The sequence below is a fragment of the Brachycentrus maculatus genome, unplaced genomic scaffold (assembly GCF_059751285.1).
Source record: "Brachycentrus maculatus isolate JH-2025_06_01 unplaced genomic scaffold, ASM5975128v1 h1tg000104l, whole genome shotgun sequence".
Lineage (NCBI taxonomy): Eukaryota > Metazoa > Arthropoda > Insecta > Trichoptera > Brachycentridae > Brachycentrus > Brachycentrus maculatus.
In genome coordinates, this window is record NW_028280858.1 from 1,826,203 (window position 1) to 1,852,094 (window position 25,892).

A 25,892-nucleotide genomic window follows, 5' to 3' on the forward strand; every position below is an offset into this window, starting at 1 on the left:
ACTTACCGTCTTACAGCTTGACCATCGCGCTCCACAGTTTATGAATCTCTGAATCAGATTGTAAAAAAGATCAATATATTCGATTTTATTGAAATGCTTTAAATTTATTATAACGTTGAAGTAGTGATTTATAAGACGGGATTTATTATGCTTGCATATTAATTTATTTTCGATTAATAAAACATAAATAAGGCATCAAAAATGTGGAAAGTTTTATGGTGTAATAAAGCGAAGGAAAAAATGTGTTAATATAAATAGTCGGTCATTATCTGGGATCATTAATTAAAATTAGGAAGATGTGCAAAGAAACATGCCTAAGGTTAAATGTTAAAACCGGTAGTCGATAAACTTTAAAATATCACTAGGTACCTATTTCCTCTGACATTTGAAGATAATGCCTGACCAACAAAACAATTTCGTTTAAAAATTGGATGGACTAGTTTTTTGTTATTTATTTTTGTAAATATTCTATCGAGATACTAAGTGATATTTAACTGCCCGCTAATCTTTAATAACGATTAAATCGTGGCGGTAGAATCGATAGCCCGCAACTTAATTTTCTTTTTACCCGGGTAATATTTAACGTACATGATTTTTTTGTTTAAAACACCGTTTTGTATTGAAGGAGTAAGTTTTCTTCGAAATAAATATACGTTTTGAAAAGAAAAGATTATTGAATGTTAAGAAGTTAAAAAAATGTAAAAAATATTTATAAATATATATTCTAAAAAAATGTGTGTTTAAATACGCATGACTTCTTGCGCGGCCATTTTTATTTTAAATATTATATTGTAAAAAAATTAAATATTATATTTCATACATTATTTATTAAAATATATGACAGCGGTAATATTTTTATTTTATTAAATGAAAGAGTTGTGTTTTTATTATTTACAAAAATACTTCAATTTCATACTATTTCTATGAGCCTCAACTGGTCATTATTGAATATATGTATCAAATTGTGGTAGAGTGGGTTCGAACTCAGAAACTCTGATTCAAGAGTCCGCGACACTAACCACGGGACCACAATCCGACACAATATAATAAAATTTTAATAAAATATATTGCATGCAAATCGAGAATTTAAGTGATTAATTCGAAAATAATACGTAAGTGTGATCAGATGTCCACTGCTGATAATTCGTCGGCAGTTTTCTTCTGAACTAAGGAACGTGGACTTGACTTGAGAATGCAAAGAAGCTGGCAACCTATATAAGAGCTTTGCAAGTAGTTTCAGGATTCCGTATTCTGTACATAGGAAGAGAATATAGATTCAATTAACTTAAGTGATCAAATTTAGAGGTACATCAGAGGATCAAGTGCACATTTTTTTACATTTTCACGTTGTCACATCATTTCGCTCACTCCTTTCAAGAACGTCATAAATCAAAAAACGTGATTTTTCAGGAGAACGTTTTTAAGGTTTAAAAATATAATCCAATTTATTAAAAATAAATATCAAGCCACTTATTGAACTTTTTACTGTGCAACAGATCTTTTAAGGTTAAACCGGAAGGTTTTTTCTCCATTTGAAAAATAACTAATTTCTTTAAAAAAAATAAACAATGCCTTTTCTTCAAAATGCAAAAACAACACTTTCTGCCCTGTAGTGGGTAAATGTCAAGTTGAAAATATGCCTCTTTTGCTGGGATATACTACATTTTTTGGGCATTTCGAAAACATGTATAACTAAAAATTCACGATTTTTTATTTATGACGTTCTTGAAAGGAGTGAGCGATTTGTCAAGCCGAAAATATTGAGAAACACTGTCCTAGGTAGACAATATGACGTTACTTATACTTTTCCGCGGATAAATTTCAAAACAAATAGTGGTAAACACGGACGCATGTTAACTCCGCTCTTCGTTTGGTTCCGCGTAAACGAGCCAGTACTAGAAATGGATAAAAATAAACAAATAAACAAAGTGTAGGCACTAATTTCCAATTAGTCACGGTAACTTGTACTCGGTGAAGTGCTACGCCTTTATTTATTCCCTTTCGTATTTAAATAGGTACAATATTCTTGAGGTTTTTTCTTTTTCTCAAGTTCTAAATTCATGACTGTGTACTGAGTATCGTAACAACCATTAATTATTATAGTTAGTTGTCTTAACTATGTGTTCATAAACATATGGATACTAGATATAAGGCTAAAATAAGACTGCCATTTAAAAAAAAAAGCTAATTATATAATGTATAAGGATTAGAAAATGTATGATGAGTTTCCTGAATGTATAATATGAAGAATGAAACGAGTCTGAAAGAATTTAAAATAAAAGTTTTGTACGCTGTGAGAAGATATAAATATACATATACTCGTATACGATGTAAATGAAGTGTAAAAAATAGTTTGTATTAAATGTAATATATTATTTTTTGACATCTAATCAAAGATGAAGAAGAATATGGAAGTCTGGGCATTTACGGGGCTGACGACCGTCATATGTTGGTTTAAGTGATCACTTTACACGCGTGTAACATTCACTAATTCTACCCATTATTGACAACCACACTACTCAAATTCTTGGAAGTTCTATATATATGAACCAATTTAGAAACCTTGTTCTTGAATCACTAGAACTTCACTAGAGACATCTATTGGTGAGATGTAAAGAAGCTTTTTACTAAGCAGAAACTCTTATATTAGTATGTGAGGTCCGAATCCTGGATTATAATCACACACATGAGAAACGCCAGAAAATACCATTTTCATTTTTATTATTTAAGCTTATATTTGACCAGATAATTTATGTACAACATTTTGAGTGTGTCAACAAGTATTTGGACACACTCAAAATGTTGTAAATGTAATATAAGCTAACTAAAGAAATAAATAATGAAAAATATAAACAAAAACTTGATATGAAACATATATCGTTCTGTTAATACGAAAGAAGATGGAAATCTGAGCATCCCAGGGCTTACGACCTGGCATTTGGCTGTCTTAAGCGATCACTTTAAAAGACTCTCCTCATCATTCATCGTTTACTTTGTGTAATACCACTTTATTTTAATGTAGTATTACACAAAGTAAACTACGAATGAAAAGGAGAGTATTATATTACCATGCTACAAAGTTAATAATACTTTTTATATACAAAATAGATCCCTTTATACACTTGTGTAACGTTGACCATTCTGGCCATTATTTAACATCCGTCGTGAGCCCTGAAATGCTCAGACCTGCATCTTCTTTCATATAAAAATAACGATAGATGTTTCTTATGTGTTTTACTCTCTCTTGCTGCTCGCTGATAGTGTTTGAAGGAAACGTGTATTTACCAGTGCTTACTATTTGTTATTTTATTATGATTTTATGTTATAAGACTGTTGGTTTCTCTATTAGTGTATTCATTAGTGTACTTTTATTTTTATATTAGATACTATATACATATATATATAAATATATATATATATATATATATATATATATATATATATATATATATATATATATATATATATATATATATATATATATATATATATATATATATATATATATATTTATTATTAGATTAAAACCAATATTTTTAGCTTTTCCACTTTTTTATTTGATCAGCGACCGGGTTTCGTCGTTACCGACATTATCAGACTGGAGTCTGATGATGTCGGTAACGACGAAACCCGGTCGCTGGTCAAATAAAAAAGTGGAAAAGCTAAAAATATTGGTTTTAATCTAATAATATATTAAAAATGCAATTCCATCACGAAGTGTCAGTGGATAATATATTTATATATATATATATATATATATATATATATATATATATATATATATATATATATATATATATATATATATATATATATATATATATATATATATATATATATATATATATATATATATATATATTATCTTAAAGGTTTCAGCCGTTCAATGAATAAATAAATATAGAGTTTAAACACCTATAACTTTCACATATCATCTGTAGGGTGAATAATCCAGGGTCTGATATAATAAATAATACCAACATTCTTAACCATTGACTAACTAAAATGATGCCGCTTTCTGCAGGGGTAGACAGAGAGAAAGTAGAACGCCACACCGCTCTGTCAAACAAAAACATCATTCTCCTCTTTCAAATTCATGCATCTCCTCTTACATACCCGCCAAGCAATAAATGCCAAATTTAAAGTGAAATTACATAAATTTAACTCAATGTTTGTACCAACAGGTAGGGTTAGTTGCACACGAATATAAAATTGACCCTTGACCAAGGAAGTATACCTTTTTTCCGTCGAAGTCATGCCATGTATCTAAAAAAAGCCTTTGTCAACGCACTCTATATTAGTTCTGAGAAAAACCAATATTAACCCTAAAATGTCAGATGGTTGATACAGAATTGTTCGTTTCTGAAAAGTTCCGAGCTGTTTCATTGTTACTAGAAGCTGCCATACATAAATGTCGAACACCATTCCATTTGTGGTGATTGACGAGGGTAAACCCGCCAGGATAATGGCTCCTAATATCGACTCACTCATTGTAAATTCTTAATACATTCGATGTTGAAAAAAATTCAATTATCTGATCAAATTATAAGCTTAAATAATCAAAATGAAAATGATATTTTGTGTGTGTGATTATAATCCAGGATTCGGACCTCACATACTAATAAAAGAGTTTCTGCTCAATAAAAAGCTTCTTTTCATCTCACCAATAGATGTCTCTAGTGAAGTTCTAGTGATTCAAGAATAATGTTTCAAAATTGCTTCATATATAATATATAGAACTTTCAACAATTTGAGTAATATGGTTGTCAAAAATGGGTAGAATTGGTGAATGTTACACGTGTGTAAAGTGATCACTTAAACCAGCCTATGACGGTCATCAGCCCCGTAAATGCCCAGACTTTCATATTCTTCTTCATCTTGGATGAGATGTCAAAAAACAACTTTCGATGTAGTTTTTCTCTACGAAAATTAAAATTACATTCTTATATAAATAAAAAAAACCTGTGAAATGATATAATAAATTAATAAGCTGTCAGCGGATATCATTTAAATGGCTAATACCTATGTAGTAGAAAATTGCTAAATCTCAAGGGTTCTTTAGAGACTTTACAGAATTAGGGTATGTTTGGTGTTCCTCCTCAGGACGTTGAATTTAAAAGCTGGTCTGAATCGAGGAATGTTGGTTGAATCATGGTAGAGTTAAAAAAATATGGCCTTGGATATTAATTAGAACGTGGTGGCGTGGTGGGTCTGGTTGTGGTCCCGTGGTTCGTGTCGCGGACTCTCGAGTCCGAGTTTCTCGGTTCGAACCCACTCTACCTCTATTTGATACCTATTTCTAATAATGAGCCGCTTAGGCTCACAGAAATAGTATGAAATTGAAGTATTTTTGTAAATAATAAAAACACAAATAATTCACTGAAAAAAGAAAAGAAAGCTTTCATTTTAACATTACCTTATAATGTAACATGCTTCGCCGACAGTGATGAGCACTTTAAAATATGTATGTACGCAATTTAATCTTTGCTTACGAAATATTCTGCCATGCTATGTATTTTTTTTTAAACTTTCAATTATGGTTTCGAAATACGGTATTAGGGTAGTTATTTCATTGACATTCTTGAAGGTATATAACGTTCCTTCAAGCAAACGTTGTTCTGTAATTCGGTAGGTACCTGTCAGAGAAAACTCAATAAGAATCGCTAGTGAAAAATTCCCGACAACGGACATTCCTTTCTACTTTATGGGCAACAACCAAAAATATATTTTCACGAGAAATACAAAAAAAAATGTAAAATTGTATTTTAGTACTATGAACCTATCTAAATGAAACCTCATGCACTATATATATGGTATATATAATACATACATGAAATGTTACGATTGTCGAGATTAATAAAGGTTTGCCTCCATAGTGTAGTAATCATTTAGTGAGATCCCTGGTTCGATTCCCAAGAGAATCAAAATAAATTTAAGTGATTTTTCACTCCAATATTTATTTAATATCACCCTGGACTGATAACTGAAGCGCAGGACTTCAAGTAATTAACGATCAATGTAACACTGCGTCGTTATGTGATATTTTTTAACAATTATTTTGTGAAACAGTTATATTCATCTGATGCAATAAATATCCAAATATATACTAATTAATATAAATGTAGTATTTTATCGCTCACTCCTTTCAAGAACGTCATAAATCAAAAAACTTGATTTTTCAGGAAAACGGTTTTAAAGTTTAAAAATATAATACAATGAATTAAAATTAATTTCAAGCCACTTACTGAACTTTTTACTGTGCAGCAGATCTTTTTAGGTAAAACCGGAATGTTTTTTCTCCATTTGAAAAACATTTAGTATATTTAAAAAAATAATTAAACAATACATTTTCTTCAAAATGCAAAAACAACACTTTTTGCCCTGTAGCGGGTAAATATTAAGTTTAAAATATGCCACTTTTGCTAGGATATAGTACATGTTCTGGGCATTCAAAAACATGCACAACTGAAAATTGACGATTTTTGATTTATGACGTTCTTGAAAGGAGTGAGCGATATGACAGCTAGTTATACAAAGTAAGGCATCGAATAGCTCTATCCATGTATCCAATAATTATATTATTATGAATTTGTTTGTATAAGACTTTTTTCTTGTTTGATCGATTTCACGAGTCGATATAATCGATTACGGTTCAACTGACAGTCGAAAAATTAGCTCATTAATCACAGTAACAGTTTTGTGTATTGGATAAGCCTCTCCTGCTTCTTTCTTTAGTAAACTAATGTTATACATAATAATAACAATATTTAAGGCCCAGCATTCGTTAAGTCGTAACTTACTTTTTTCTAAATCCAGGTGACATTTGACGTAATTGATTTTTTTCTTAAAATACCGTTTTAGCATTGAAAAAATAAGTTTTTCTTCGAAGGTTAGGATTATATGGTTTTGAAAAGAAAAGAGTTATTGAAAAGTAATGTTATTAAAATTATAAAAATATTTTTTCTATACATATTCTAAAAAAAAAATATCCGAAATATATTATTTTTTAAATCGGGCGTGGACACACGTGCAGCCCTGACCGCGGCTGAACGGAGTTATTGAAATGTTAGGAGTTTTAAAAAAAATATAAAAATATTTTTTCTTTACGGTGGTCGGCCGGTGAATGAATTTTGGCTTGCGTGTATCGCACCCTTAAGGGTGTAGGCACATTTTTGCCAAATTTTCGATACAGAGATTCTTAGGCCAGTCGGTGTTTTTAATACACCGGTTATTTGGCGTTTTTGGAATTTCATATACCGATTTCTTGGTCTCGTAGGATTTCAATATTCCAATTCTTTGACCTGTTGGAATTTATCTGTCCATATTTATAACTATCCATTTTTTTTCAATTATCGGATATAAAAAAGAAGAATGCCATAATGAGATGGAGGTGTACGAACTGTAATTCAAAAGACGCCCTCGCATCGTAAAATATATGTACACGGAACATGAATCTCAACAATGAGCTTACATTTAAAACACTACATTAAAACATGATCGATTAATTCATTTAATTATTTAGCAATGCGCGAGCGAACATGAATTGCAAATGGTGCCTTAGGATTGTGATACATGTTTACTGTATAATATTATTGTATGCGTGTTATAGCATCAGTATAAACAATTATACAAAAAAAATTACATACTATCCAAACATGTTAATATTACAATTATTTTTCTTCCTGTGGGTTCTGTTATATAAAGTGACCCGTCATAATGACCCCCCACAAGATTTTTTTCTAGGCATATTCGCACCTTAGTGGTGCAAAGGCCACCATATCAAATCGGTGCAGAGAAAGGTGGATCATTTATTACGTAAAGCAGGGTGATCAGTTCTGAGCCCCTGAGTGTAACATGTTTAATGGAATTCAAATGACATAAGTGGAGAAGTTCACCGAAATCATTGTTTTTTCGAAATGGAAGTGGAGGAGGATTATAGAAGAAAAGTAGAATAGCAGTAATTGGTAGGGCACTCAGGGTAACATACTCGTAGTCGTAATTGATTTTTTTACACTGCTTATATATCCGCCAGCGCAATGTAGAGGTTGGTGTATTTGGCTAATGCTGAGGGGTCTTAGGTTCGATTCCTAAGGGGGTCAAAAAATATAAATGATTTTTCACTGAAATGTTTATTCAATATCTTCCTGAACTGGTACCTGAAGCGCAGGACTGATCACCTTGTCTTCATGTAATTAACGATCAATGTAACATAGCGTCGATACGATACAGTGTCCTTTGCACCATTTTGATGCAGATTATATGCATATGTTCTAAAAAACTCCTTATATGTCAAATAGTCTCTCAGTACAATGCGAATATAAATGAATAGTAATCCCTCGAAATAACCCCAATTCACAAAAAATCCAGTCGAATAATCCACAGCTTTTAGAGGAAGGAAAAATACTACAAATATACTTTTTGTAACGTGTTCAAATAAAGTTTTTTCCATTAATTGATTCGGCAGTCACTTTGTAGTAAATTTTATCCATTATAATTTAAATTTTACTTAGTGAATACCACTTTTGGTTAAAATCTATTGTGATATGTGTTTCGACGCATCACACGGTGTTTGAAAATAATGCGGAATGCATCGAAACACGTTTCACAATAGAGTTTATGACATAGTGGTATTTACGTTTAGTTTATTAGCTAACATTTAAAATGTGCTAACGTTTTCACACAGTAAATCATATTTTTTACTGATATTTTAGTATTTTAAAAACGTGAAAAACTCTCTATCTGATTAATAATATGTTTAAGCATCCTCCCACTTTGTATAAGACACTCACAATTTACAAAATTATAATTCATTAAGTTCGTGTTCATCGCTATAATAATCCTGGAGGTAATGATTTTGATAATAAGATTTTGCAGACGGTTATTAGTTACGAGTGTCGGACCGCCCTGGCGAAATCAGCTCGGCGTTCGGCTAATTGAATTTCGCCGTCGGAAAGGCCACATTGCCGGGGATAAACTGACACAGGCAACAAGCCCACTTATAAGAATCGATACCCTGTCCGCAGATTACTTCTTTATAGCCCTTTGTCTTAGTAAATTAATAAAGGCGCCTCGTGTATTACTTTTTATATAGATACATATTTAAAAAGGGCTTTTGATCCGCTCGATTTTAATGAATATTTAATCCACAATGGATAAATTTCACGAGGTGTGATTATTGGCTAATAAATTAATACGAAAAATCACAAGACTATCGGTAACATTCTTATTGAAATCTGTAGGGAAGTTTGGGAGATATTATGGTTCAAACTGAAGATATTTGAATTAAACGAAAAACGTGCATCTCCATACGTAATCAAATTTCTGTCATCTAACGTTTTATGACGTCAAATAGTTTATTGTCTATGGTTTATAGAGATGTAATAGTAGTAGTGTGGATTACTTGTTTACCACTACACTACCATTTGTGTTATACAAATATGAGGGGAGGGGGAGAGGGTGGGAGGGTGGACCATAGACATCAACAAATAGAACCGCCAATTGTTTTTAAGGGTAGGCATCGGAATGAAACATAATTATTTGGTACATTTCGAAGATATCTTATACAATATCATATGATATTATCAATGTATTGTATTTGAGCGGAACAATGTTTATGGGATATTTGACAGTTAGTTGACGATAAGTGGCTGCTAACATAAATCACCATTACTTAACGCCATATTGCACCATCACAAATATCCCGGGTCCAGGGCCGGATGTTGAGGCTTCTAGAGTCAATATTGTCAAACAAGTTCACAACTGGAACTACTCTTACCCTATAGACATTGGTTGGTGACACAAACCATTTCAAATTTCAATAAGTCCCAGGAAACTACTACCATTACGCCATTTCAGTGCAGGGGTAGGCAGAGAGGATGGAACGCTCTTCTGTCCTGACATTCACTCCTAGCTTACTTCACATCCATACATCTACTACTACATACCCTCCGATTACGTAGACTTTAACCCCACCAGATTTTATGTTCTGATTGATTTGGTCATGTCAAATCTTTTTTGGGCGTCATCGTTCTTTTCACGTTTGCCAAATATACTTTCTCAGTCACTTAGTTTATAGACTCCATATAGGGAACAGATGGGGATAAATTAAATGAATACATACACAAATCGAACCGGAATCAACGATTTTGTAAAATAAAAATAAAAGAAAATAGAAAATATGTTTTCTTTGATATTTTTAGTTTAGCTTTTAAAGTAGTCATCATAGCATTAAAAAATCTTAATGCTATGACTACTTTGAAAGCTGTCCCAAGGCATTCCTAGATCTGATACAGAAGCATCTAGACTTCCTGACAGACCTTCTCTTGCAAAGCATTTTTTTAAAAACTGAGTTGTGAAATTTATTGAAAATATGAAACAAAATTGTATCCTGATTTTACTGTGAATTTACATTTAAAAGCTTTTAATATCCATGTCATTGCCAATTAAAATACATACAGGGTTGTAAATCCACCAGCAAATTTTCTAGAAGTACCCCAGTGTAGGCAGTGTAAGGGATGGACGATGACTACTGTGTTTCTCAAAGAGAATTTATTATTTCAGACGCCGATGTTGCCGCGACTCGGAGCTGCGCTGACGGGGCGGCGCTAAAGGTCCGCCGCGGGCTGGAGCCATCATGACACACGCGGCCAGACATGGGGGCCAAACTTAGAGCGGGCATTCTGCTGTGCCTCCTGCTGGTGTACAGGTCCATGGGCGATGGAGCCAGATTGCTGGGTGAGTAGCTCCACCCTAGTAGTATTAGTAAGTAGTATGAAGTAGTGAGAAGAGAAATTTCAGCGTCGCGCGTCGAGGACCTGAGAGTGTAGAAACGCGACAATTATTTTTCCTTGATTCAAAAGTTAGCCGGTGAATTTATATCCGACAGTTAACTAAGCGAGTCCGCCTCCGTAGTGTAATGGTCAGCATGCTCGGCTACCGTTCTGGAGGTCCCGGGTTCGATTCCCAGGGGGGGGGTCAAATAAATAAAAGTGTTTTTTTTCACTCTAATATTCATTCAATATTACCCTGGACTGGTACCTGCAGCGGAGGGCTGTTCACCTTTCCTTCATGCTTTAACGATCAAGATAACACTGCGTTTATATGATACAGTGCCCCGCGCACCATTAGCTTCTTTTCCCAATAACATTCGCCTCATAAATTTGTTTTAGCGTTCTTTCCTCACTCATTCGTTCTGCATGTCCAAACCATCTCAACACACCTTTCTTAATTTTATCGATAATTCTTATCTCAGCATAATTATATCTCAGATAATGCATTGCAAACTTGTGTCCGACCCATCATGACGTATGGAATCGAAAGTAGACCAGACACCGCTGCCACAAAAAACACGCTTAGAGTGTCAGAAATGAAGACTCTGAGAAGCATAACAGGCAAGAGTCTTCGAGATAGACTGAGAAATGCCAAGATCAGGGAAATATGCGAGATCGAAGATGTCGTTAGGTGGGGAAGGCAACGAAGAAGACAATGGTATGCGCATGTGAGGAGAATGGAACCATCCAGACTCCCCCACATCGCATTGTACGGCCAACCCCATGGTAGACGACTCCCGGGCAGACCACCAAAGAGATGGGCCGATAGCTGGGAATCGACGTCGCAGGAGGCTAATCCCTCTTAAAAACAGGCCGTAAGGCCTACAATAAGAAGAAGAAGAAGAAGAAGAAGATAATGCATATCTCAAAATTATACAATTTAATGAAAGTCATAAATAAAAACCATAAATTTCTCATTAATATTTCCACCACATCGTTCGCGTTTGTTAATGCTAAAATTACAAGGAATTAATTTCACTGTACAAATTTATTTTGAATTCGTATTTATTTTAATGTGTTTATTTTACACTTGTACTCGAATTAATAAATAAATTATCGCGAAGGACAGATTGAGAAAAACACTCAACACTTCACCGCTATCAACTCAAAGTAATAGGTAAGTACCTAAGTACTTGGGTTTAGTTCTAATCAAACAAACTAATAAAAAAGATAATACATTCGAGCTTCCATATTACGAAGTCGATAAAAACCACACGAAAAAGTTCATAATATACATACATAAGTACATTTAAGAAAACATGTTACGATATTAAACAGTATGTGTATTTAATGTTTTCTAACATTTTATATTCAATGAGATGTATGAAGAGAGATTCATGAATATCACATGTTTTTTTAATCTGTAATAGATAAAGTCTTCTTATGAAGATTTTCTTGTAATGGCAGCGCCATCTGTTGAACTTATCAGCCAATACACGCAATACTTAACATAGCTCATGGCGGACAACGCGTTTTTTACTGCAGCTTAAATATTGTGTACCCACATGCATTGTGAAAATTAAACATATTAGAAATGTGTGCTGTTTCTACATTTTCTTGTTCTTTTCTTTCTCTTCCATTTAACCAGACTGAGCCACGGCAACGCATGATCGGGTACAGGTAGTTTAAAATATATTATATATTTTGTACCAAATACTGTATTATTGTCAAAAAATCAACAAAAAAAGCCCCAATTATTGTCAAAAATTATTCATTTAAAAGTTATTCGTCTATGTTGAAATATCTATACAATAAAAAAAAACTTTAAGTGTTTTTCAAGGCTGAGATCTCGAACATTCAAAATAGAACGCTATTGGCTGCAGTAGGGGCTAGATATCTTTCAGTGTAATATTAAATAATATATATTGGATTTTGCCTTTTTTTAAGAATATATTATATGTATTGAAAAAACATTTTCATATTTTTTTTAACTCCTCACCTTTCAATAAAAATTTTTTTCCAAAACCATATATTTATTTCGAAGACAAACTTATTTTTTTAATACGAAAGTGGTGTTATAAAAAACAGTTACTAGGTTATTTGGGTCTACAGAAAATTAAGTTTTTTTTGTATATTGGGCCTTAAAAGAGATGTTACTTATTTCAAGATGAAATGTAACATCAGCCTATTCGTATTCCAATGGAATTTATTCATTATTCTGTCGCTATTCCATTTCTCTGTTTAGAGTCAAAGAATTAGTCTCAGGACGTTATTTCTGTCAGCCTGTCAGGTAGAGTTTTACTTGATGTTGAAAACTAGGGGCAATTTTTCACCGAACGTGCAATATAAACCTGGTGTAATTTAGTTTATCGATAGCATTTCGACTATCCAAATAATATTTGTGACGATATATTTTACGGTACAATTCTTGAAAATTAGTACTGAATCTTCCTTAAAGTAAAATTTAATTAAAGACACAAAAAGTATGTCTATCTTAAGAAACTATGTACAAAGCTACTAACTAACTAACCATCACGCTGCTTCCCCGCAGGGGTAGGCAGAGAGAATAGAACGCCACACTACTTTGCAAACTTTCTTCGCCTCTTCCACATTCATGCAGCTCCTTATTAACATACGCCGATTATTCCAACTCCTGACCCGGCCGCTTTCAAGTATTTGACATACCTGATCATGAACTACGTTATATTACGCCTAATAAATTTCTTTTACCGTTCTTTCCACACTCATACTTATTCATGTCCAAACTATCTCAACACATCTTTCTTAATTTTATCGATAATGTTTATGCTCAGCCTTGCATTCTTTCCTTGTTTTACCATTCAAACATATATCATACATCGTACAAAGCTTGTTTCTATAAATCGTTGATAAAACAATCTCATCGAAATTTCACTGCAAATGCTTGAAGATAGTTAGAATATAACAGACCTTAAAATTTTAATATGTTGTCTAAAAAGATATAATCGTGCGTAAATGCAAGTGTAATTAACTTTATATTAGGTGATCGGTTGCTAGAGAGGAATTTTCTATAAGTTGCTAGAGATGAATAAAATGTCATTAATGTACTACGTAAATATGAGGTCCGAATCCTGGATTATATTCACATACATGAGAAACGCTTGAAAACGTAATTTTCAATTAATTTTGGCTTATAATTTGACCAGTAAATTTATTAGCAACATTTTGAGTGTGTCCAAATACTTTACAAATCTGGATTATCTCCAATTAGGATTTGTTCATCAATCGTTTCTCATGTATGTGAATACAATCCAGGATTCGGACCTCACATACAAATGGAAAGAGTCTCTGCTTAATAAAAGCTTTCCTAATCCCACCATAGATAGCTATTGTGAACTCGCGCGTACTGTGTTACGAGTTTGATCAATATACATAGGTGTATAGACGTTTCAAGAAATTTAGTAGTGTTATTGTCAATCATTTTACATGGTTATGTGTTTAACTGAAACCGTCCATAAAATAAGGTCGATCTGATTTCCATAGGTGTTACGGCGTATCCAGGGCGTGTAATGGATATCCCATCCTATATGGGATAGTTCTTCATCTTCGTTTAATTGCCCCATCACCGGTAAACGTAGGGTAACATTAAAAGCGATTTATAGGCCTTCAAAGAATTGCAAAAGCATGTACAGCACTTAACGTCTTCATAGGAAGTATAAATCAGTGCAAAACGAAAGCACTTACCATATCAACTGCGCATCTCATTTTATCGCTTAATTGTCAGTACATTGCGGTGCACCAAATGCTATACGTATTCAAGGTCTTAAGGGCGTACTCTAAAATAACCAAAGTCAGTACGCGACCGGCTGCGCGAGAAACCACACGTGTTGTTCATCCACAATTTTTCTTTAGAATGTATGTTGGAATTTGGTAAATAAATATTTACTATTTCAAAACCATATTTTTATTTCAAAGAAAAACTTATTTGTCACTACAAATACGGTGTTTTAAACAAAAAATTATATTACGTTAAATTTTACCTGGGTTTGAAGAAAATTAAGTTGCGGGCTGTTGATTATCCCGCCTTAAGGGATCCATCAGTTTACGTGTTTAGGGATGCATTATGTATGATTAGAGACCATCAGGCCATCGCGCCGCTTCCCCGCGGAGGTAGGCAAAGGTAATAGAACGCCACGCCACTCTGTTTTTGCAAACGTTCCTTGCCTCTTCCACAATTATGCATCTCCTTACACATAGCCGTCGATTGTTTTGACTCTTGACCTGAACCGAACCGCGGTTGTCAATCATGGCTAGAAATGGTGAATGTTGCACGTGTTTAACGTATTGCAAATACATATTTATTTCGACGAAAAACTTATTTTGTTACTAAAACGGTATTTTAAGCAACAACAAAAAAAACAATTACGTCAAATGATATGTAGGTTTAAAGAAAATTAAGTTTAGGGCTATTGAATATCCCGGCTTAAGTTTAACTTGGCAAATACCACTATTTACCAAGTAAGACTTAATTTAAAAATGGCAAGATTACACCACAAAATGACGGTCGAATCAATTGATGAAATCATACGGTTACCCTACGTTAGTCGGTAAATTATGCCTGTGAACGGCTCGACTGCGCCCGTTTCGCAGGACGCAGACGCGCGAAGTTTCAACTCTTCCTCGTAAATTTAACAGGCTCAACCAAACGGTGCCATAAAATAAAAGTGCGAGCCATAAACACCGGTCGGGGCGAATCAGCCGTGTCCGCCGCACAGCACATGTCTGTCTGGGACCGGCTACAATTTATTCTTACTACTCTTTCTTCTTCGCGTGCAAACTGTGCTTTCTAACTTCATAAAATACAGAAATACATATGTAGATTTAAGATTTTTAACACTTCAAGCACCTTAAAATACCACATGAATATTTCAGACGTATACGTATGCTATACACTCCATAGGGGTGCCATAATCCCACTTATTCCTTTTAAGTGGTGTTAGGCCAGCTTATTACTCACTAATAAATTAAAATATGGCCTTAGTTTTCCAGATATTTCCACTTTTATGAATTTTTCGAACATCTACGCCTAAGATCAGTATTTTGATTGCCACTTTTTCAATTTTTTATATTATAGGATTCTAATTTTTGTTTCATAATACTAAATAAGTATTCTATTGATCGCAGTCCAAAATATAACCAATTTGACTTGCCTTGGCGGAAAAAATATTGATGCCCGGTCAATGATTTTAAAATAAATCTTTAGGTGACTTTGACTCTTCACCCTGAAAAAAATATATATGATGCTAACCTGGCAAATTATTTTAAACGTTTGTTCAATTTATGTCATTTTAAAAACATGTATAACACTTACTATATTTTATTTTAGAAAAAAAGATATTGCCTTTTTAATGCAGAATGAGCTTATTTTATAATTATTTTATTTATTAGGAATTTTTATGTAAAGAATTGCTTTGTTTTAGTAAAGTGAAAAGTGTTTACTTTAAGTTAAATTATTTTTGTATGTTATTGTGAAACATAAATTAGAATCCTAAAATATGAAAATTTGAAGAAGTGGCATTAAAAAAAACTGATCCAAGGGGTAGATTTTCGGAAAATTCATAAAAGTGAAAATATCTCGAAAACTAATGCCTTTTTACCCTTAAAAGGAATAAGGGAGACCCTGTAGATATATAGACACATTTCCGCAAGTGATATTCAACGTCAGGGGGACTCGACATGTCAATATATGAATATAATCCAAGTATCATACTTCCTAGAATACAGAGGAGTTTTGAGATTTTTTCTCATTTCAAACTCTTTAAAATACTACGAGATTATTTCATACATACGCTCTAATTTCTAATTAAATGTACAATATAATTGATATATTATTTTATCTTGATTCCCAACATTGAGGCGAAGTGTAAGAGGCTTCAAAGCCTCTCGTATATATGGAATTATACATTTTGTAACTTCTTCTTCTTCCTGGCTCCATCCTTTATTATCTATGTAGACTGTTGGGGTCAGCTCTCCTCGTCCTGAGGCTCTTGGGCAACGCCATCTAGGCCATGAAAAAAACAAGCATTATATATAACATATTATATGTACAATGAAAGGGTAAAAATGAGAATATAATACAAATATCATTCAATTCAACATGTTTATGGTATACAATGTAGTTTAAATGACTTTTTTTTTATTACCTAACGTCCAAGTGACTCTGAAATCTAGCTATGGCTTATGCAACACCGTTTATCATGTCCCTACTCAGGCTTCAACTTTATAAGTTTCATAGCCTATGCCTACTTGGGAGTGGATTTACTCTTTATGTTTAAAGTTACTATAATTTCATGTAATTCATGAGTGAAAATTCTAGGCAAAAACACTCGCTTTTAAATGACATATGAACGTTTGTAATATAATTTTTTGACTAAATGAAATGTTATAGAGATATAATACAATTTTATTTTGTATCCAAAGTGACCCGAATAGACCCAATATATCATATATATTCATCCTAAATAAAGTATTAAATATATATGACATCAAAATATTCCAACTGTTTTTTTTGTATCGCGCGTATTCTGAATCATTATGATAATCAGGGTTACTCTTTTTAAATATTGTTTTTGATGTATTTGATATTGTATGCATAATTCATTATAATTAACAATATTTTATCCTCAAATAAAAGATTTTTGACCATAAATGCCGCCTCTTTAAATTTATTGCCGCTTGCACCTGTTCCGTGCCATAGAAATGCGATACGACAAGTCTAATAGATACAAATTATTTATTTCGTTTTATTAATAATTTATGACCTTCTATTCGTCATGTGTATGAGAAAAATTAAGAAAAATTAACACGGAATAATAATTACAAATGAATAAAAGAGTAAAAATTTACATTTGAATACTGACATCTGCTGCTGATGCTGGGGTAAATTATCTTTCAATTTATTGTATTTTTCCAATTGTGAGTCGAGTTTCTGCGAAATTAGAAATATATTAGAAATTTAATAGAAAGAAAAAATACTTCTATTACGTTATTTGGAGAAATAAAATGACTTTGTTTTTTGATGAACTCAATTTATTTCTCCAAATAATATATGTTTTACAATGATCCACAAAGTTTAAATATTCAATGTTTTAAATATTCAAAATACTTCTATTAGGCACTGCCAAACTTTATTTATTTATAATTTATATTTTGATATTTATGTTATTATATTTCACTTCGGTTGAATTGTAATGTAAATAAATTTATGTAAAAACAGATTATTTTTAAAATCATTTTTTTTAATTGTTACAGTGTTCATAAAATAACGATGACCAAATACCAGGATTTTTTTATAAAACGGTTCAAGTAGTATATATTGTAATTCAAAGAAATGCATTGGGATTAAGATATCGACTTATCGTCCAAAACAGATCGCGAAAACAAAAGGAAATTTGCCGCATTTAATTCGTTGTGTGTGGAGGTCCTCACCAAAAAGTTGCAGTTCCAATATTGCATAAAAATCCTTTAAATTCAAATATGTTCTGTTTACTGTATTCTATAGAAATCTTAATTAAAGTTGCGACAAAACGTGACCAATCCTGTATTAAACCAATATGAAATCATTAAATCGCACCAAAACGTAATATTTTTAAAAGCTAGAATTCCTGATTACTTAAAATCATTTATAATGGAAATGTAACGTTTTGGTGAGGACCTCCAAATATGTTTATAGTGATTGAGTTATCAAAATAAATATTCGATTGTTAGGTCATGTTACGTGACAGTTATGCAAAATATGTGTTTAGTTATGCACAGTGTGTAGAATGTAACCTCAGATCGAGTTAGACACTTTACGTATTGATTTGACGAAATAATATAATTCTTCATTATCTTAAAACAACTCAGACGGCACTTGACTCTTTTGTACGTTCCCAAATACAGCTTTTTGGCATAAAAGAACTTGTTTGAAAAACATGTGAATTTCAAAAATATTCAAGCTGTAATTCATTAAATATGTACACTAAAGAATTCGTTTCCGATCAGAAGCTTTAAGAAAATCCCATTAATCTTGCCTTAATAATTCTGATAAATTAATGTTTAATGAAACGATTTATCGTGGATTCATGTAAATCACATCTTTGAAGCGTCAAAGTTTTAAAATCTCATTGACAAATTTTCCTCTCACAAAACACTGTGATTGTATTTTATGTATAATGTAATTAGCCTGAAATCGTTAATTGTTACTGAAATCATTAATTATGAATGGACACATCATACCATATATATACGTATATATGTGTATGTATATATGTTTTTATGTATGTATCTAAAAAGAAAAAGAAAACAATACCATATATATACGTATATATATATATGTGTGTGCATAAATATGTTTTTATGTATGTATCTTAAAAGAAAAGAAAAAAAATCGTGTCGACAAATTTTTATGCAAATGATTTAACGGTAAAAAATTCTATGCGAATCAAAATTTTGTTAGATTTTGCAGTCTATAACTCGTTTAAAAATGCATTTTTATAATTGTTTTTTTCCGGTAATTTAAGAAAAATACCTTTACATGAATTTAATATATATTTTTTCCTATAAAAATGCTAGATACTTGATCTTTGTCCCTAACAGATGTCTTATCATGAGATTTACAAGACAATTTACTAGGTGTATTAATATGAAATTTTGCCAAGAAAGGGTCGAAATTTATTAACATGGGTTTTTTTAAATTATTTAGATAATTTCAGGAAATTTTGTCATGAAGAGCACTAAATTTATTTAAACGTGTGCTTTTTTAAATTAATAAATTTGGATTCACGTCATCCTACCCATTATTACACATTCTCCTTCCTGTACTTTTACTTTAACCAAAATATCAAATGAACTTTTATATACTTATTTAAATTGTTATCGATAAATCCATAGTGATTAATTTATTATTAAGATGAGATAAAACTCGTAAAATGTCCACGTTTCTTTAACAGTATTATACTAATGAAACAATAAATATCCTCTGTCTGATTCGTATTTATTTTAATCGAAAATAAATTAAAATACACCTACATTTATTATTATTTAAAAAGTATTTTAGAAAATTTTATCATTGTAATAAATGCAAATATATTCATGCCATCGTGTAAGTTTTAAAGAACCGTCTTAAATTGTTTTAATCTCAGATAAATGGGGAATTTATTAAGCCAAACATAGCATTATCTTGTTTCATTAATGAGTTTTAATGTATGATCTTTTTAATCTTTTATAGAAACGAAACGAAATGGGTTCATTATCAAAAAATATCTACCCAAAAATAACACTATGGAAATAGAGAAATATTTCACTGTGAGCCGTTATCGCAATATATAGTTAATTATTAGTTAACGCGTACAATGATTATACAGGTTTTTCACTTCATATTGGACGTTTTACTAACGAAATTGGACGCCTCATAAATCAAATTGGATGACTTATAAATCAAATGTGACATTGGACGTTATATTCTACTTTATAAAAATGTTAGAATTTAAACAAATATATTTAATGTAGTACTCATGATTCAAAGTATTGAAAATCTTGTCTGAAAACGTCAGTACCTACGTCGGCGTCGTCGCGCGCACAGACCAGAACGTCGTCTTACTATGTAGCATTACTCGTATCCGAATTTTTACTCGTATCCGGATTTCTGAAAATGCCTTTACTAAGGCCAAACTTGCATTAATAAAACTCAGTTGGCTTCCAGCAACGCATAGAGCCGGTCGTCGGGTCACGCCCATTTAAAAAAAAACTTTTTTGATTTATTTTTGTTTTTAGAATATGTACTGAAAAAATCTTTTTCTACACTTTTATTTTTATAACTCATGACCTTTCAACAATTCTTTTCTTTTCAGCTTTAATTTAGAACCTTGGAGCCAACACCCTGTGCAATATTTTTTTAACGAGACATGACAAAAATGGTTCATTTTATGATACTCTATATACAAAATTTTTGCAAGCAAGTTTAATTTTACACCGATATTTTGGTATGATTCAATTATTTTTTACGAATACCAGATAAGCTTGTCGCTTTTTAGATTCTGCTATCCATTCTACACACCTCGTATGTTTTATGTATTTTTCTAGTTTTCTATACGTTTGACTTTTCCGCACGCCATTAAAAAAATATATGTTGACTGCTTTACCTCGATATTATGATAATACTAGTTTCCAATACTTATTCAAAAATTTGAATACAAACCCGTTCCAGTGGCGTATCGCTTACTCAAACCGTCTTTACAATTCAAAAATATACTTTTATTTTATAGGTTTGTGTTATAGTCAAGGTGCTCATTAATTTAGTAAAATGTACGATTAATTTAGGACCGCATGAAATCGCGACCTTAATTAAGTAAACATTCTTAATTTATATATTATGGATTTGATGTTCGCATGTAAACCTTTAGCCCAAATTTATTTCATGTTACCAAGGTCCTAGGTACCTTATTATCTTGAACGAATCAACAGATAACGTCATATATCGTTAATTGGGTGAATAATAATAAAATAAAAACAACTAATAAGCCACATTAATACGAACATTTATCAATTAATTTAAAATGCTATTTATTTCACATTATACAAAATTTACTTCATTTGCCCACTTTTGTCTAAAATTCGTTTCTTACAACCTCTTGAAACTTGAGACAATCTTGGATCACCAAAAAATATATACATTGTAATATTATAATGCATATATTGTTATGTTTATAATAATATTAATATGACATTATTTATATTGCCATGGATCTTCCTCGAAAGGCATCAAGAGGAAAACCAAAAAAATAATGGATGGTACAGAAAGATAACACGATTCGAAGGTATGACCTAGGTGACGTTGTATATGATAAATAGACCTATAACCCGGGGACGAGGGGAGCTGACCCCAACAGTCTAAAAAGCCAATAAGTTGGGATGGAGCCCGGAAGAAGAAAAATAATAATATTAATGTGACAACAACAAATACAGTAAAAAAATGTATGTGGGAAAGATTGTTTGCAAAGACAGAGTGGTGTGACATTATATTCTCTCAGCCTACCCCTGCGGGGAAACAGCGTGATACTCAGTTAGTTAGTTTTAAAGTAAATAAAGTTTTAATGGAACCACAACACGATTTAGTTGAGTTTGGATCATATTTTCTTTGGATCCCGTTGGAATATTTCCCTAAAATATCAAAATACATAAGGTGAGATTTCTTTTTAATAGTCTATTTCCTGCTCTCTGTTTTCATATTTTCATAAATTATCACCTTAGAGTAATTATCAATTAGACCTCAACTTTTTTCGTATATTGAATTTTATTTATCGTCGGAATACCACTGTCAACAATGGCGACATGTCCCAATGCATTGGGGCGAATGGCTACCCTAGTTTAGAGGGCATTGAGTACATCCCTACTTTTACGGTTAGGTACGAATAATAAAACGAAGATATTTAAGATTGTGTATTTTTAATACTCTGTGTAAAGCAAACAAAAGCAATTAAAAATATTTTAAATGCTTCTGCGAATTTAAACCATTAAAAATCAATGATTTCTGTTAATTTATAGCCCCCTTTTATACCTCACGTGAAAAGATTCGGAAAATTATCATAACAATAACATAAATTACGTTAATGTTTATGTAAAGTTTCGGTAAAATTCCGTTTTTAATGTTGAAAATGTTGTTAGGACGATTTGTCAAAAGAGTTCGGGATCGAACCATTAGAATAAAATGGCCGTAAATCAGTAGCGAAGAGCTACTTCAAACAAACTTGACAAATTAAATAAATTCAGTTATTTCAACAGTTCTGCGGCCTAAAACTATTAACTTTTATAGTAGGTAGGTAGGTGCCTTCAATAATAAAATCTTTTTTGATTTTTCTTCTTCATATTCATTTTCTATGGTGGAAATACGCTTTCGAAGTAACATGATGAAAGAAGAAGAAAAAAAACGATCATTCATTAACATTGTAACAGTAATTAGGAATATCCTACTTAAATCCATTTAGTAGATATCGCTTTCTTCCAGTAGTGGGATTCAGCCGGTTCGCACCGGTTCACTAGAACCGGTGCATAAATTTTTTAGAGTTCGCCGAACCGGCACACAATATTCCGATTGTATCGGATCATGTATCGGAGCACGCTCGTTTGTTAAAATCATTATTGTTTCTTTTTTTTACTTTATTTTTTTTACTTTATTTTTTTTTTACAAAAATGTTAGTAATATTAATATATAACCACTCACCGAGATTTTTATGTCTACTGGTTTCGAGACGTACCAAACTCTTCGTCAGGACAATCACTACCACAGCATGCAAGCAATACTACTCTTCACTACCATAGCACTTATTATACACTTAAAACTACACAAAATGTTTAACACATGCGATTTTAGATGTTGGTCTTCGGGTCGACCAAAATCGCATGTGTTAAACATTATGTGTAGTTTTAAGTGTGTGTAAAAAGTGTTATGGTAGTGAAGGAGGGGGGGATAGGGGTAGTACCTAAAGGGCAAACCGGTTCTTGAAATTTTCGAATCCCATCACTGCTTTCTTCACATAATTTTACTTGTAATATTTTCAAAATTGAACATCATTCTTCAGTAATTCCTTCTTTGTCTAAGCGGCCAGACTATGGAATGAATAACCTCTTCTTGTAAAAAATGCACCTCTAATATATATTTTAAGAAACGTCTGAGACATTACTATCTATCATCAGAATCCTAACTGTCCATCAAACTTCATCCCTTATTTTTTCCCTCTACCTCCTTCCCTATACTCCCTTTTCCTTTGCCTTCCTTATTATCATCAATTTGTAATATTCATAAATATATAATAAAATCAAAAATAGTTGCCTAACAAAAACAACAGTAAAATTTAAATATTCAAGCACTATATACCCTCTGATTACAAATAACTATATCAAACGTTTTGACCAATATCACTAGTTTGTTTTTGATTGATTGAAAGATATTGCTTTTTAGCAATAAGCCCGCCAATGTACATATTTATTTTCTGTACATGAAGTTCAAATAAATAAATAAAACTATTCGGCGATGTCGCGAAAAGATAAAACCATTTATTAGTTGATAAATTTAACTGGATTCAACCATAAATTTATCCATAAATTTATTTATCCTTTTTAAATAATGAATAGTAGTAAAAAATACAAGTAATAATTTTAATATTTTATACTTTAATATGTTGCAAAATCATAGAAACAAATAGTTCTCGGGAAAATCATCAATCTATTTCTGTAAAAAATATTTTTCTACTTTTGAAGGAAAAATACTTATTTACAGTTTTTTTTTTAATGTAATCAATATTGGACGTGCTAAAGTAAGAATATATGGTACCTTATTACCAAGGTACCATATATTCTCCTTTCAAAAATGGTTAATTTTTATTGAAATCTAAATGAATACACCAAGTTGCATAGTATTTTATTTTTAAACATTAAAATGTCACGAAAAAAATTATAAAATAAATAAATTTAATATAAGGCTTTCACAAATTTATTTCAATCGACTTTTATGATAGAAAAATTAAATAAAATCTCCCAATAAAAAAGAGCTCATAAGTGTCACTTTATACGGTATTTATAACTAGATTTATACATTATGTAAATTTAATTGAGAATCCCTTTGCCATTAGGTAATAAGATAGTCTATTGAATGACCCATGTTGTGTTTATCCCGAGATTGCCGTGCGTAGTAAAACTAAATTGTTTTTTCCTTTCAGGAGAAGTAAAGAAGATTGAAGCTCTGTTGGGAGGTAAAACTGCCCTGCCATGTGACGTCATCACCAAGGATACAAATGACTCGCTTCTCCTCCTTGTGTGGTACAAGGGTAATAAACCCTTTTATAGGTAATCACCTTGCTTTTATTGCTTTTTCCTTCGACTTTAAATCAGGCCCAGGGCTCCTCAAACTTGTCGAGTTATATGGTAAAAGATACAATCAATAAAAGTACAGTCAATCCGTTCGACTATTTGGAATAAAAACTAACCTAAATATTGCGTTTGGAAATATTTATCTCCCTGATGACTGATGCGGTATACTTAATTACAAAAATAATTTATTTTTTATTTTTTATATTTAGAACAATGACAAAACTAAAAAACATGTGGATGATTATAATCTTCCTGGTAATTTGGCTTAATTTTTTTTAATTGTTTTTTTCCATAATACGAGTATTTTAACATATTTTACAAAAATTAGTACAGTTAATTATGAACTCACTTATTTAAAAAGTCATTAAAGATTAAATACAAAACGGAAATTTAGAAAAAAGATGATCGAAATGTACTTGTGTCACCACTATTTATGGAATAATATCACTTTTGGAAAAATATCATTATTTTGTCATATAAATGACATTTTTTCAACAAGTTAATAACACCACTTTTCCAAAATAAATTTTCATGGCTCATTCATCAATTTAGGGGGATAATACGAAATTACCGCTTTGTAAATGCTATAAGTTTAATTTTTTTATTTTAACCATATTTTATTTTTAAAAAATACCAGTGAAAGGATGTTATAGCCAGGATCAAGTCTTTTTTTAAAAACAAAATTATATTTAAAGAAAAAAAACTAAGTTTGATAATGGGTTCAATTTTAACATTTAAGTGATATAAGATTTTTCTACATCATAAATACATATAAATGTAAATATATTTGTATAATTTCTCCGTATTTGAATTTTTAACCGACAATTTTTTAAAAAATATGTTAAATCGTATCATAATTTCTCCATATCTGGCCACCAGATATCGAGAACCACAGTTTAGGTGCCTCTGAGCTAAGAGATTCAATTTAAGGCCAGGAAGTACGGGACAGGGAACGATAGACTACAGACAACGCCAAAGGTGCTTCATCAAAGGGATTTCGTTTTAATTAAGATGTTCCACGGAAACTTTACGACAATTTAGGAACCCGGTGACATAAATGGCCCGTAAATTCAACGGAGTGAAAGTAAGTAATACTTCTGCAGCGGAGAAAAAGATTAGTCCCTCGGAACTTTACATTATTTACCATAAATCAAATCCGGCATCCGGCTCTGCATAATGTATTCATTTCAACACGCAATAAAACACAAGTAGCGAGTAAATATTGGGTAATGATGCACA

At 31.7% G+C, this 25,892-nt stretch overlaps 1 protein-coding gene across 2 annotated transcripts in view; it reads left to right on the plus strand.

The window, feature by feature from the left end:
- LOC148310234 (nephrin-like) overlaps positions 1–25,892 on the plus strand; it is a 53,756-nt gene that overhangs the window by 11,709 nt on the left and 16,155 nt on the right. For both annotated transcript variants that reach the window (XM_088258816.1, XM_088258817.1), the window contains exons 2-3: positions 10,561–10,734; positions 24,503–24,629. In XM_088258816.1, the coding sequence (XP_088114942.1) occupies positions 10,653–10,734; positions 24,503–24,629 (209 nt within the window). In that variant the 5' untranslated portion in view covers positions 10,561–10,652. The remainder of the gene's footprint in view (positions 1–10,560; positions 10,735–24,502; positions 24,630–25,892) is intronic.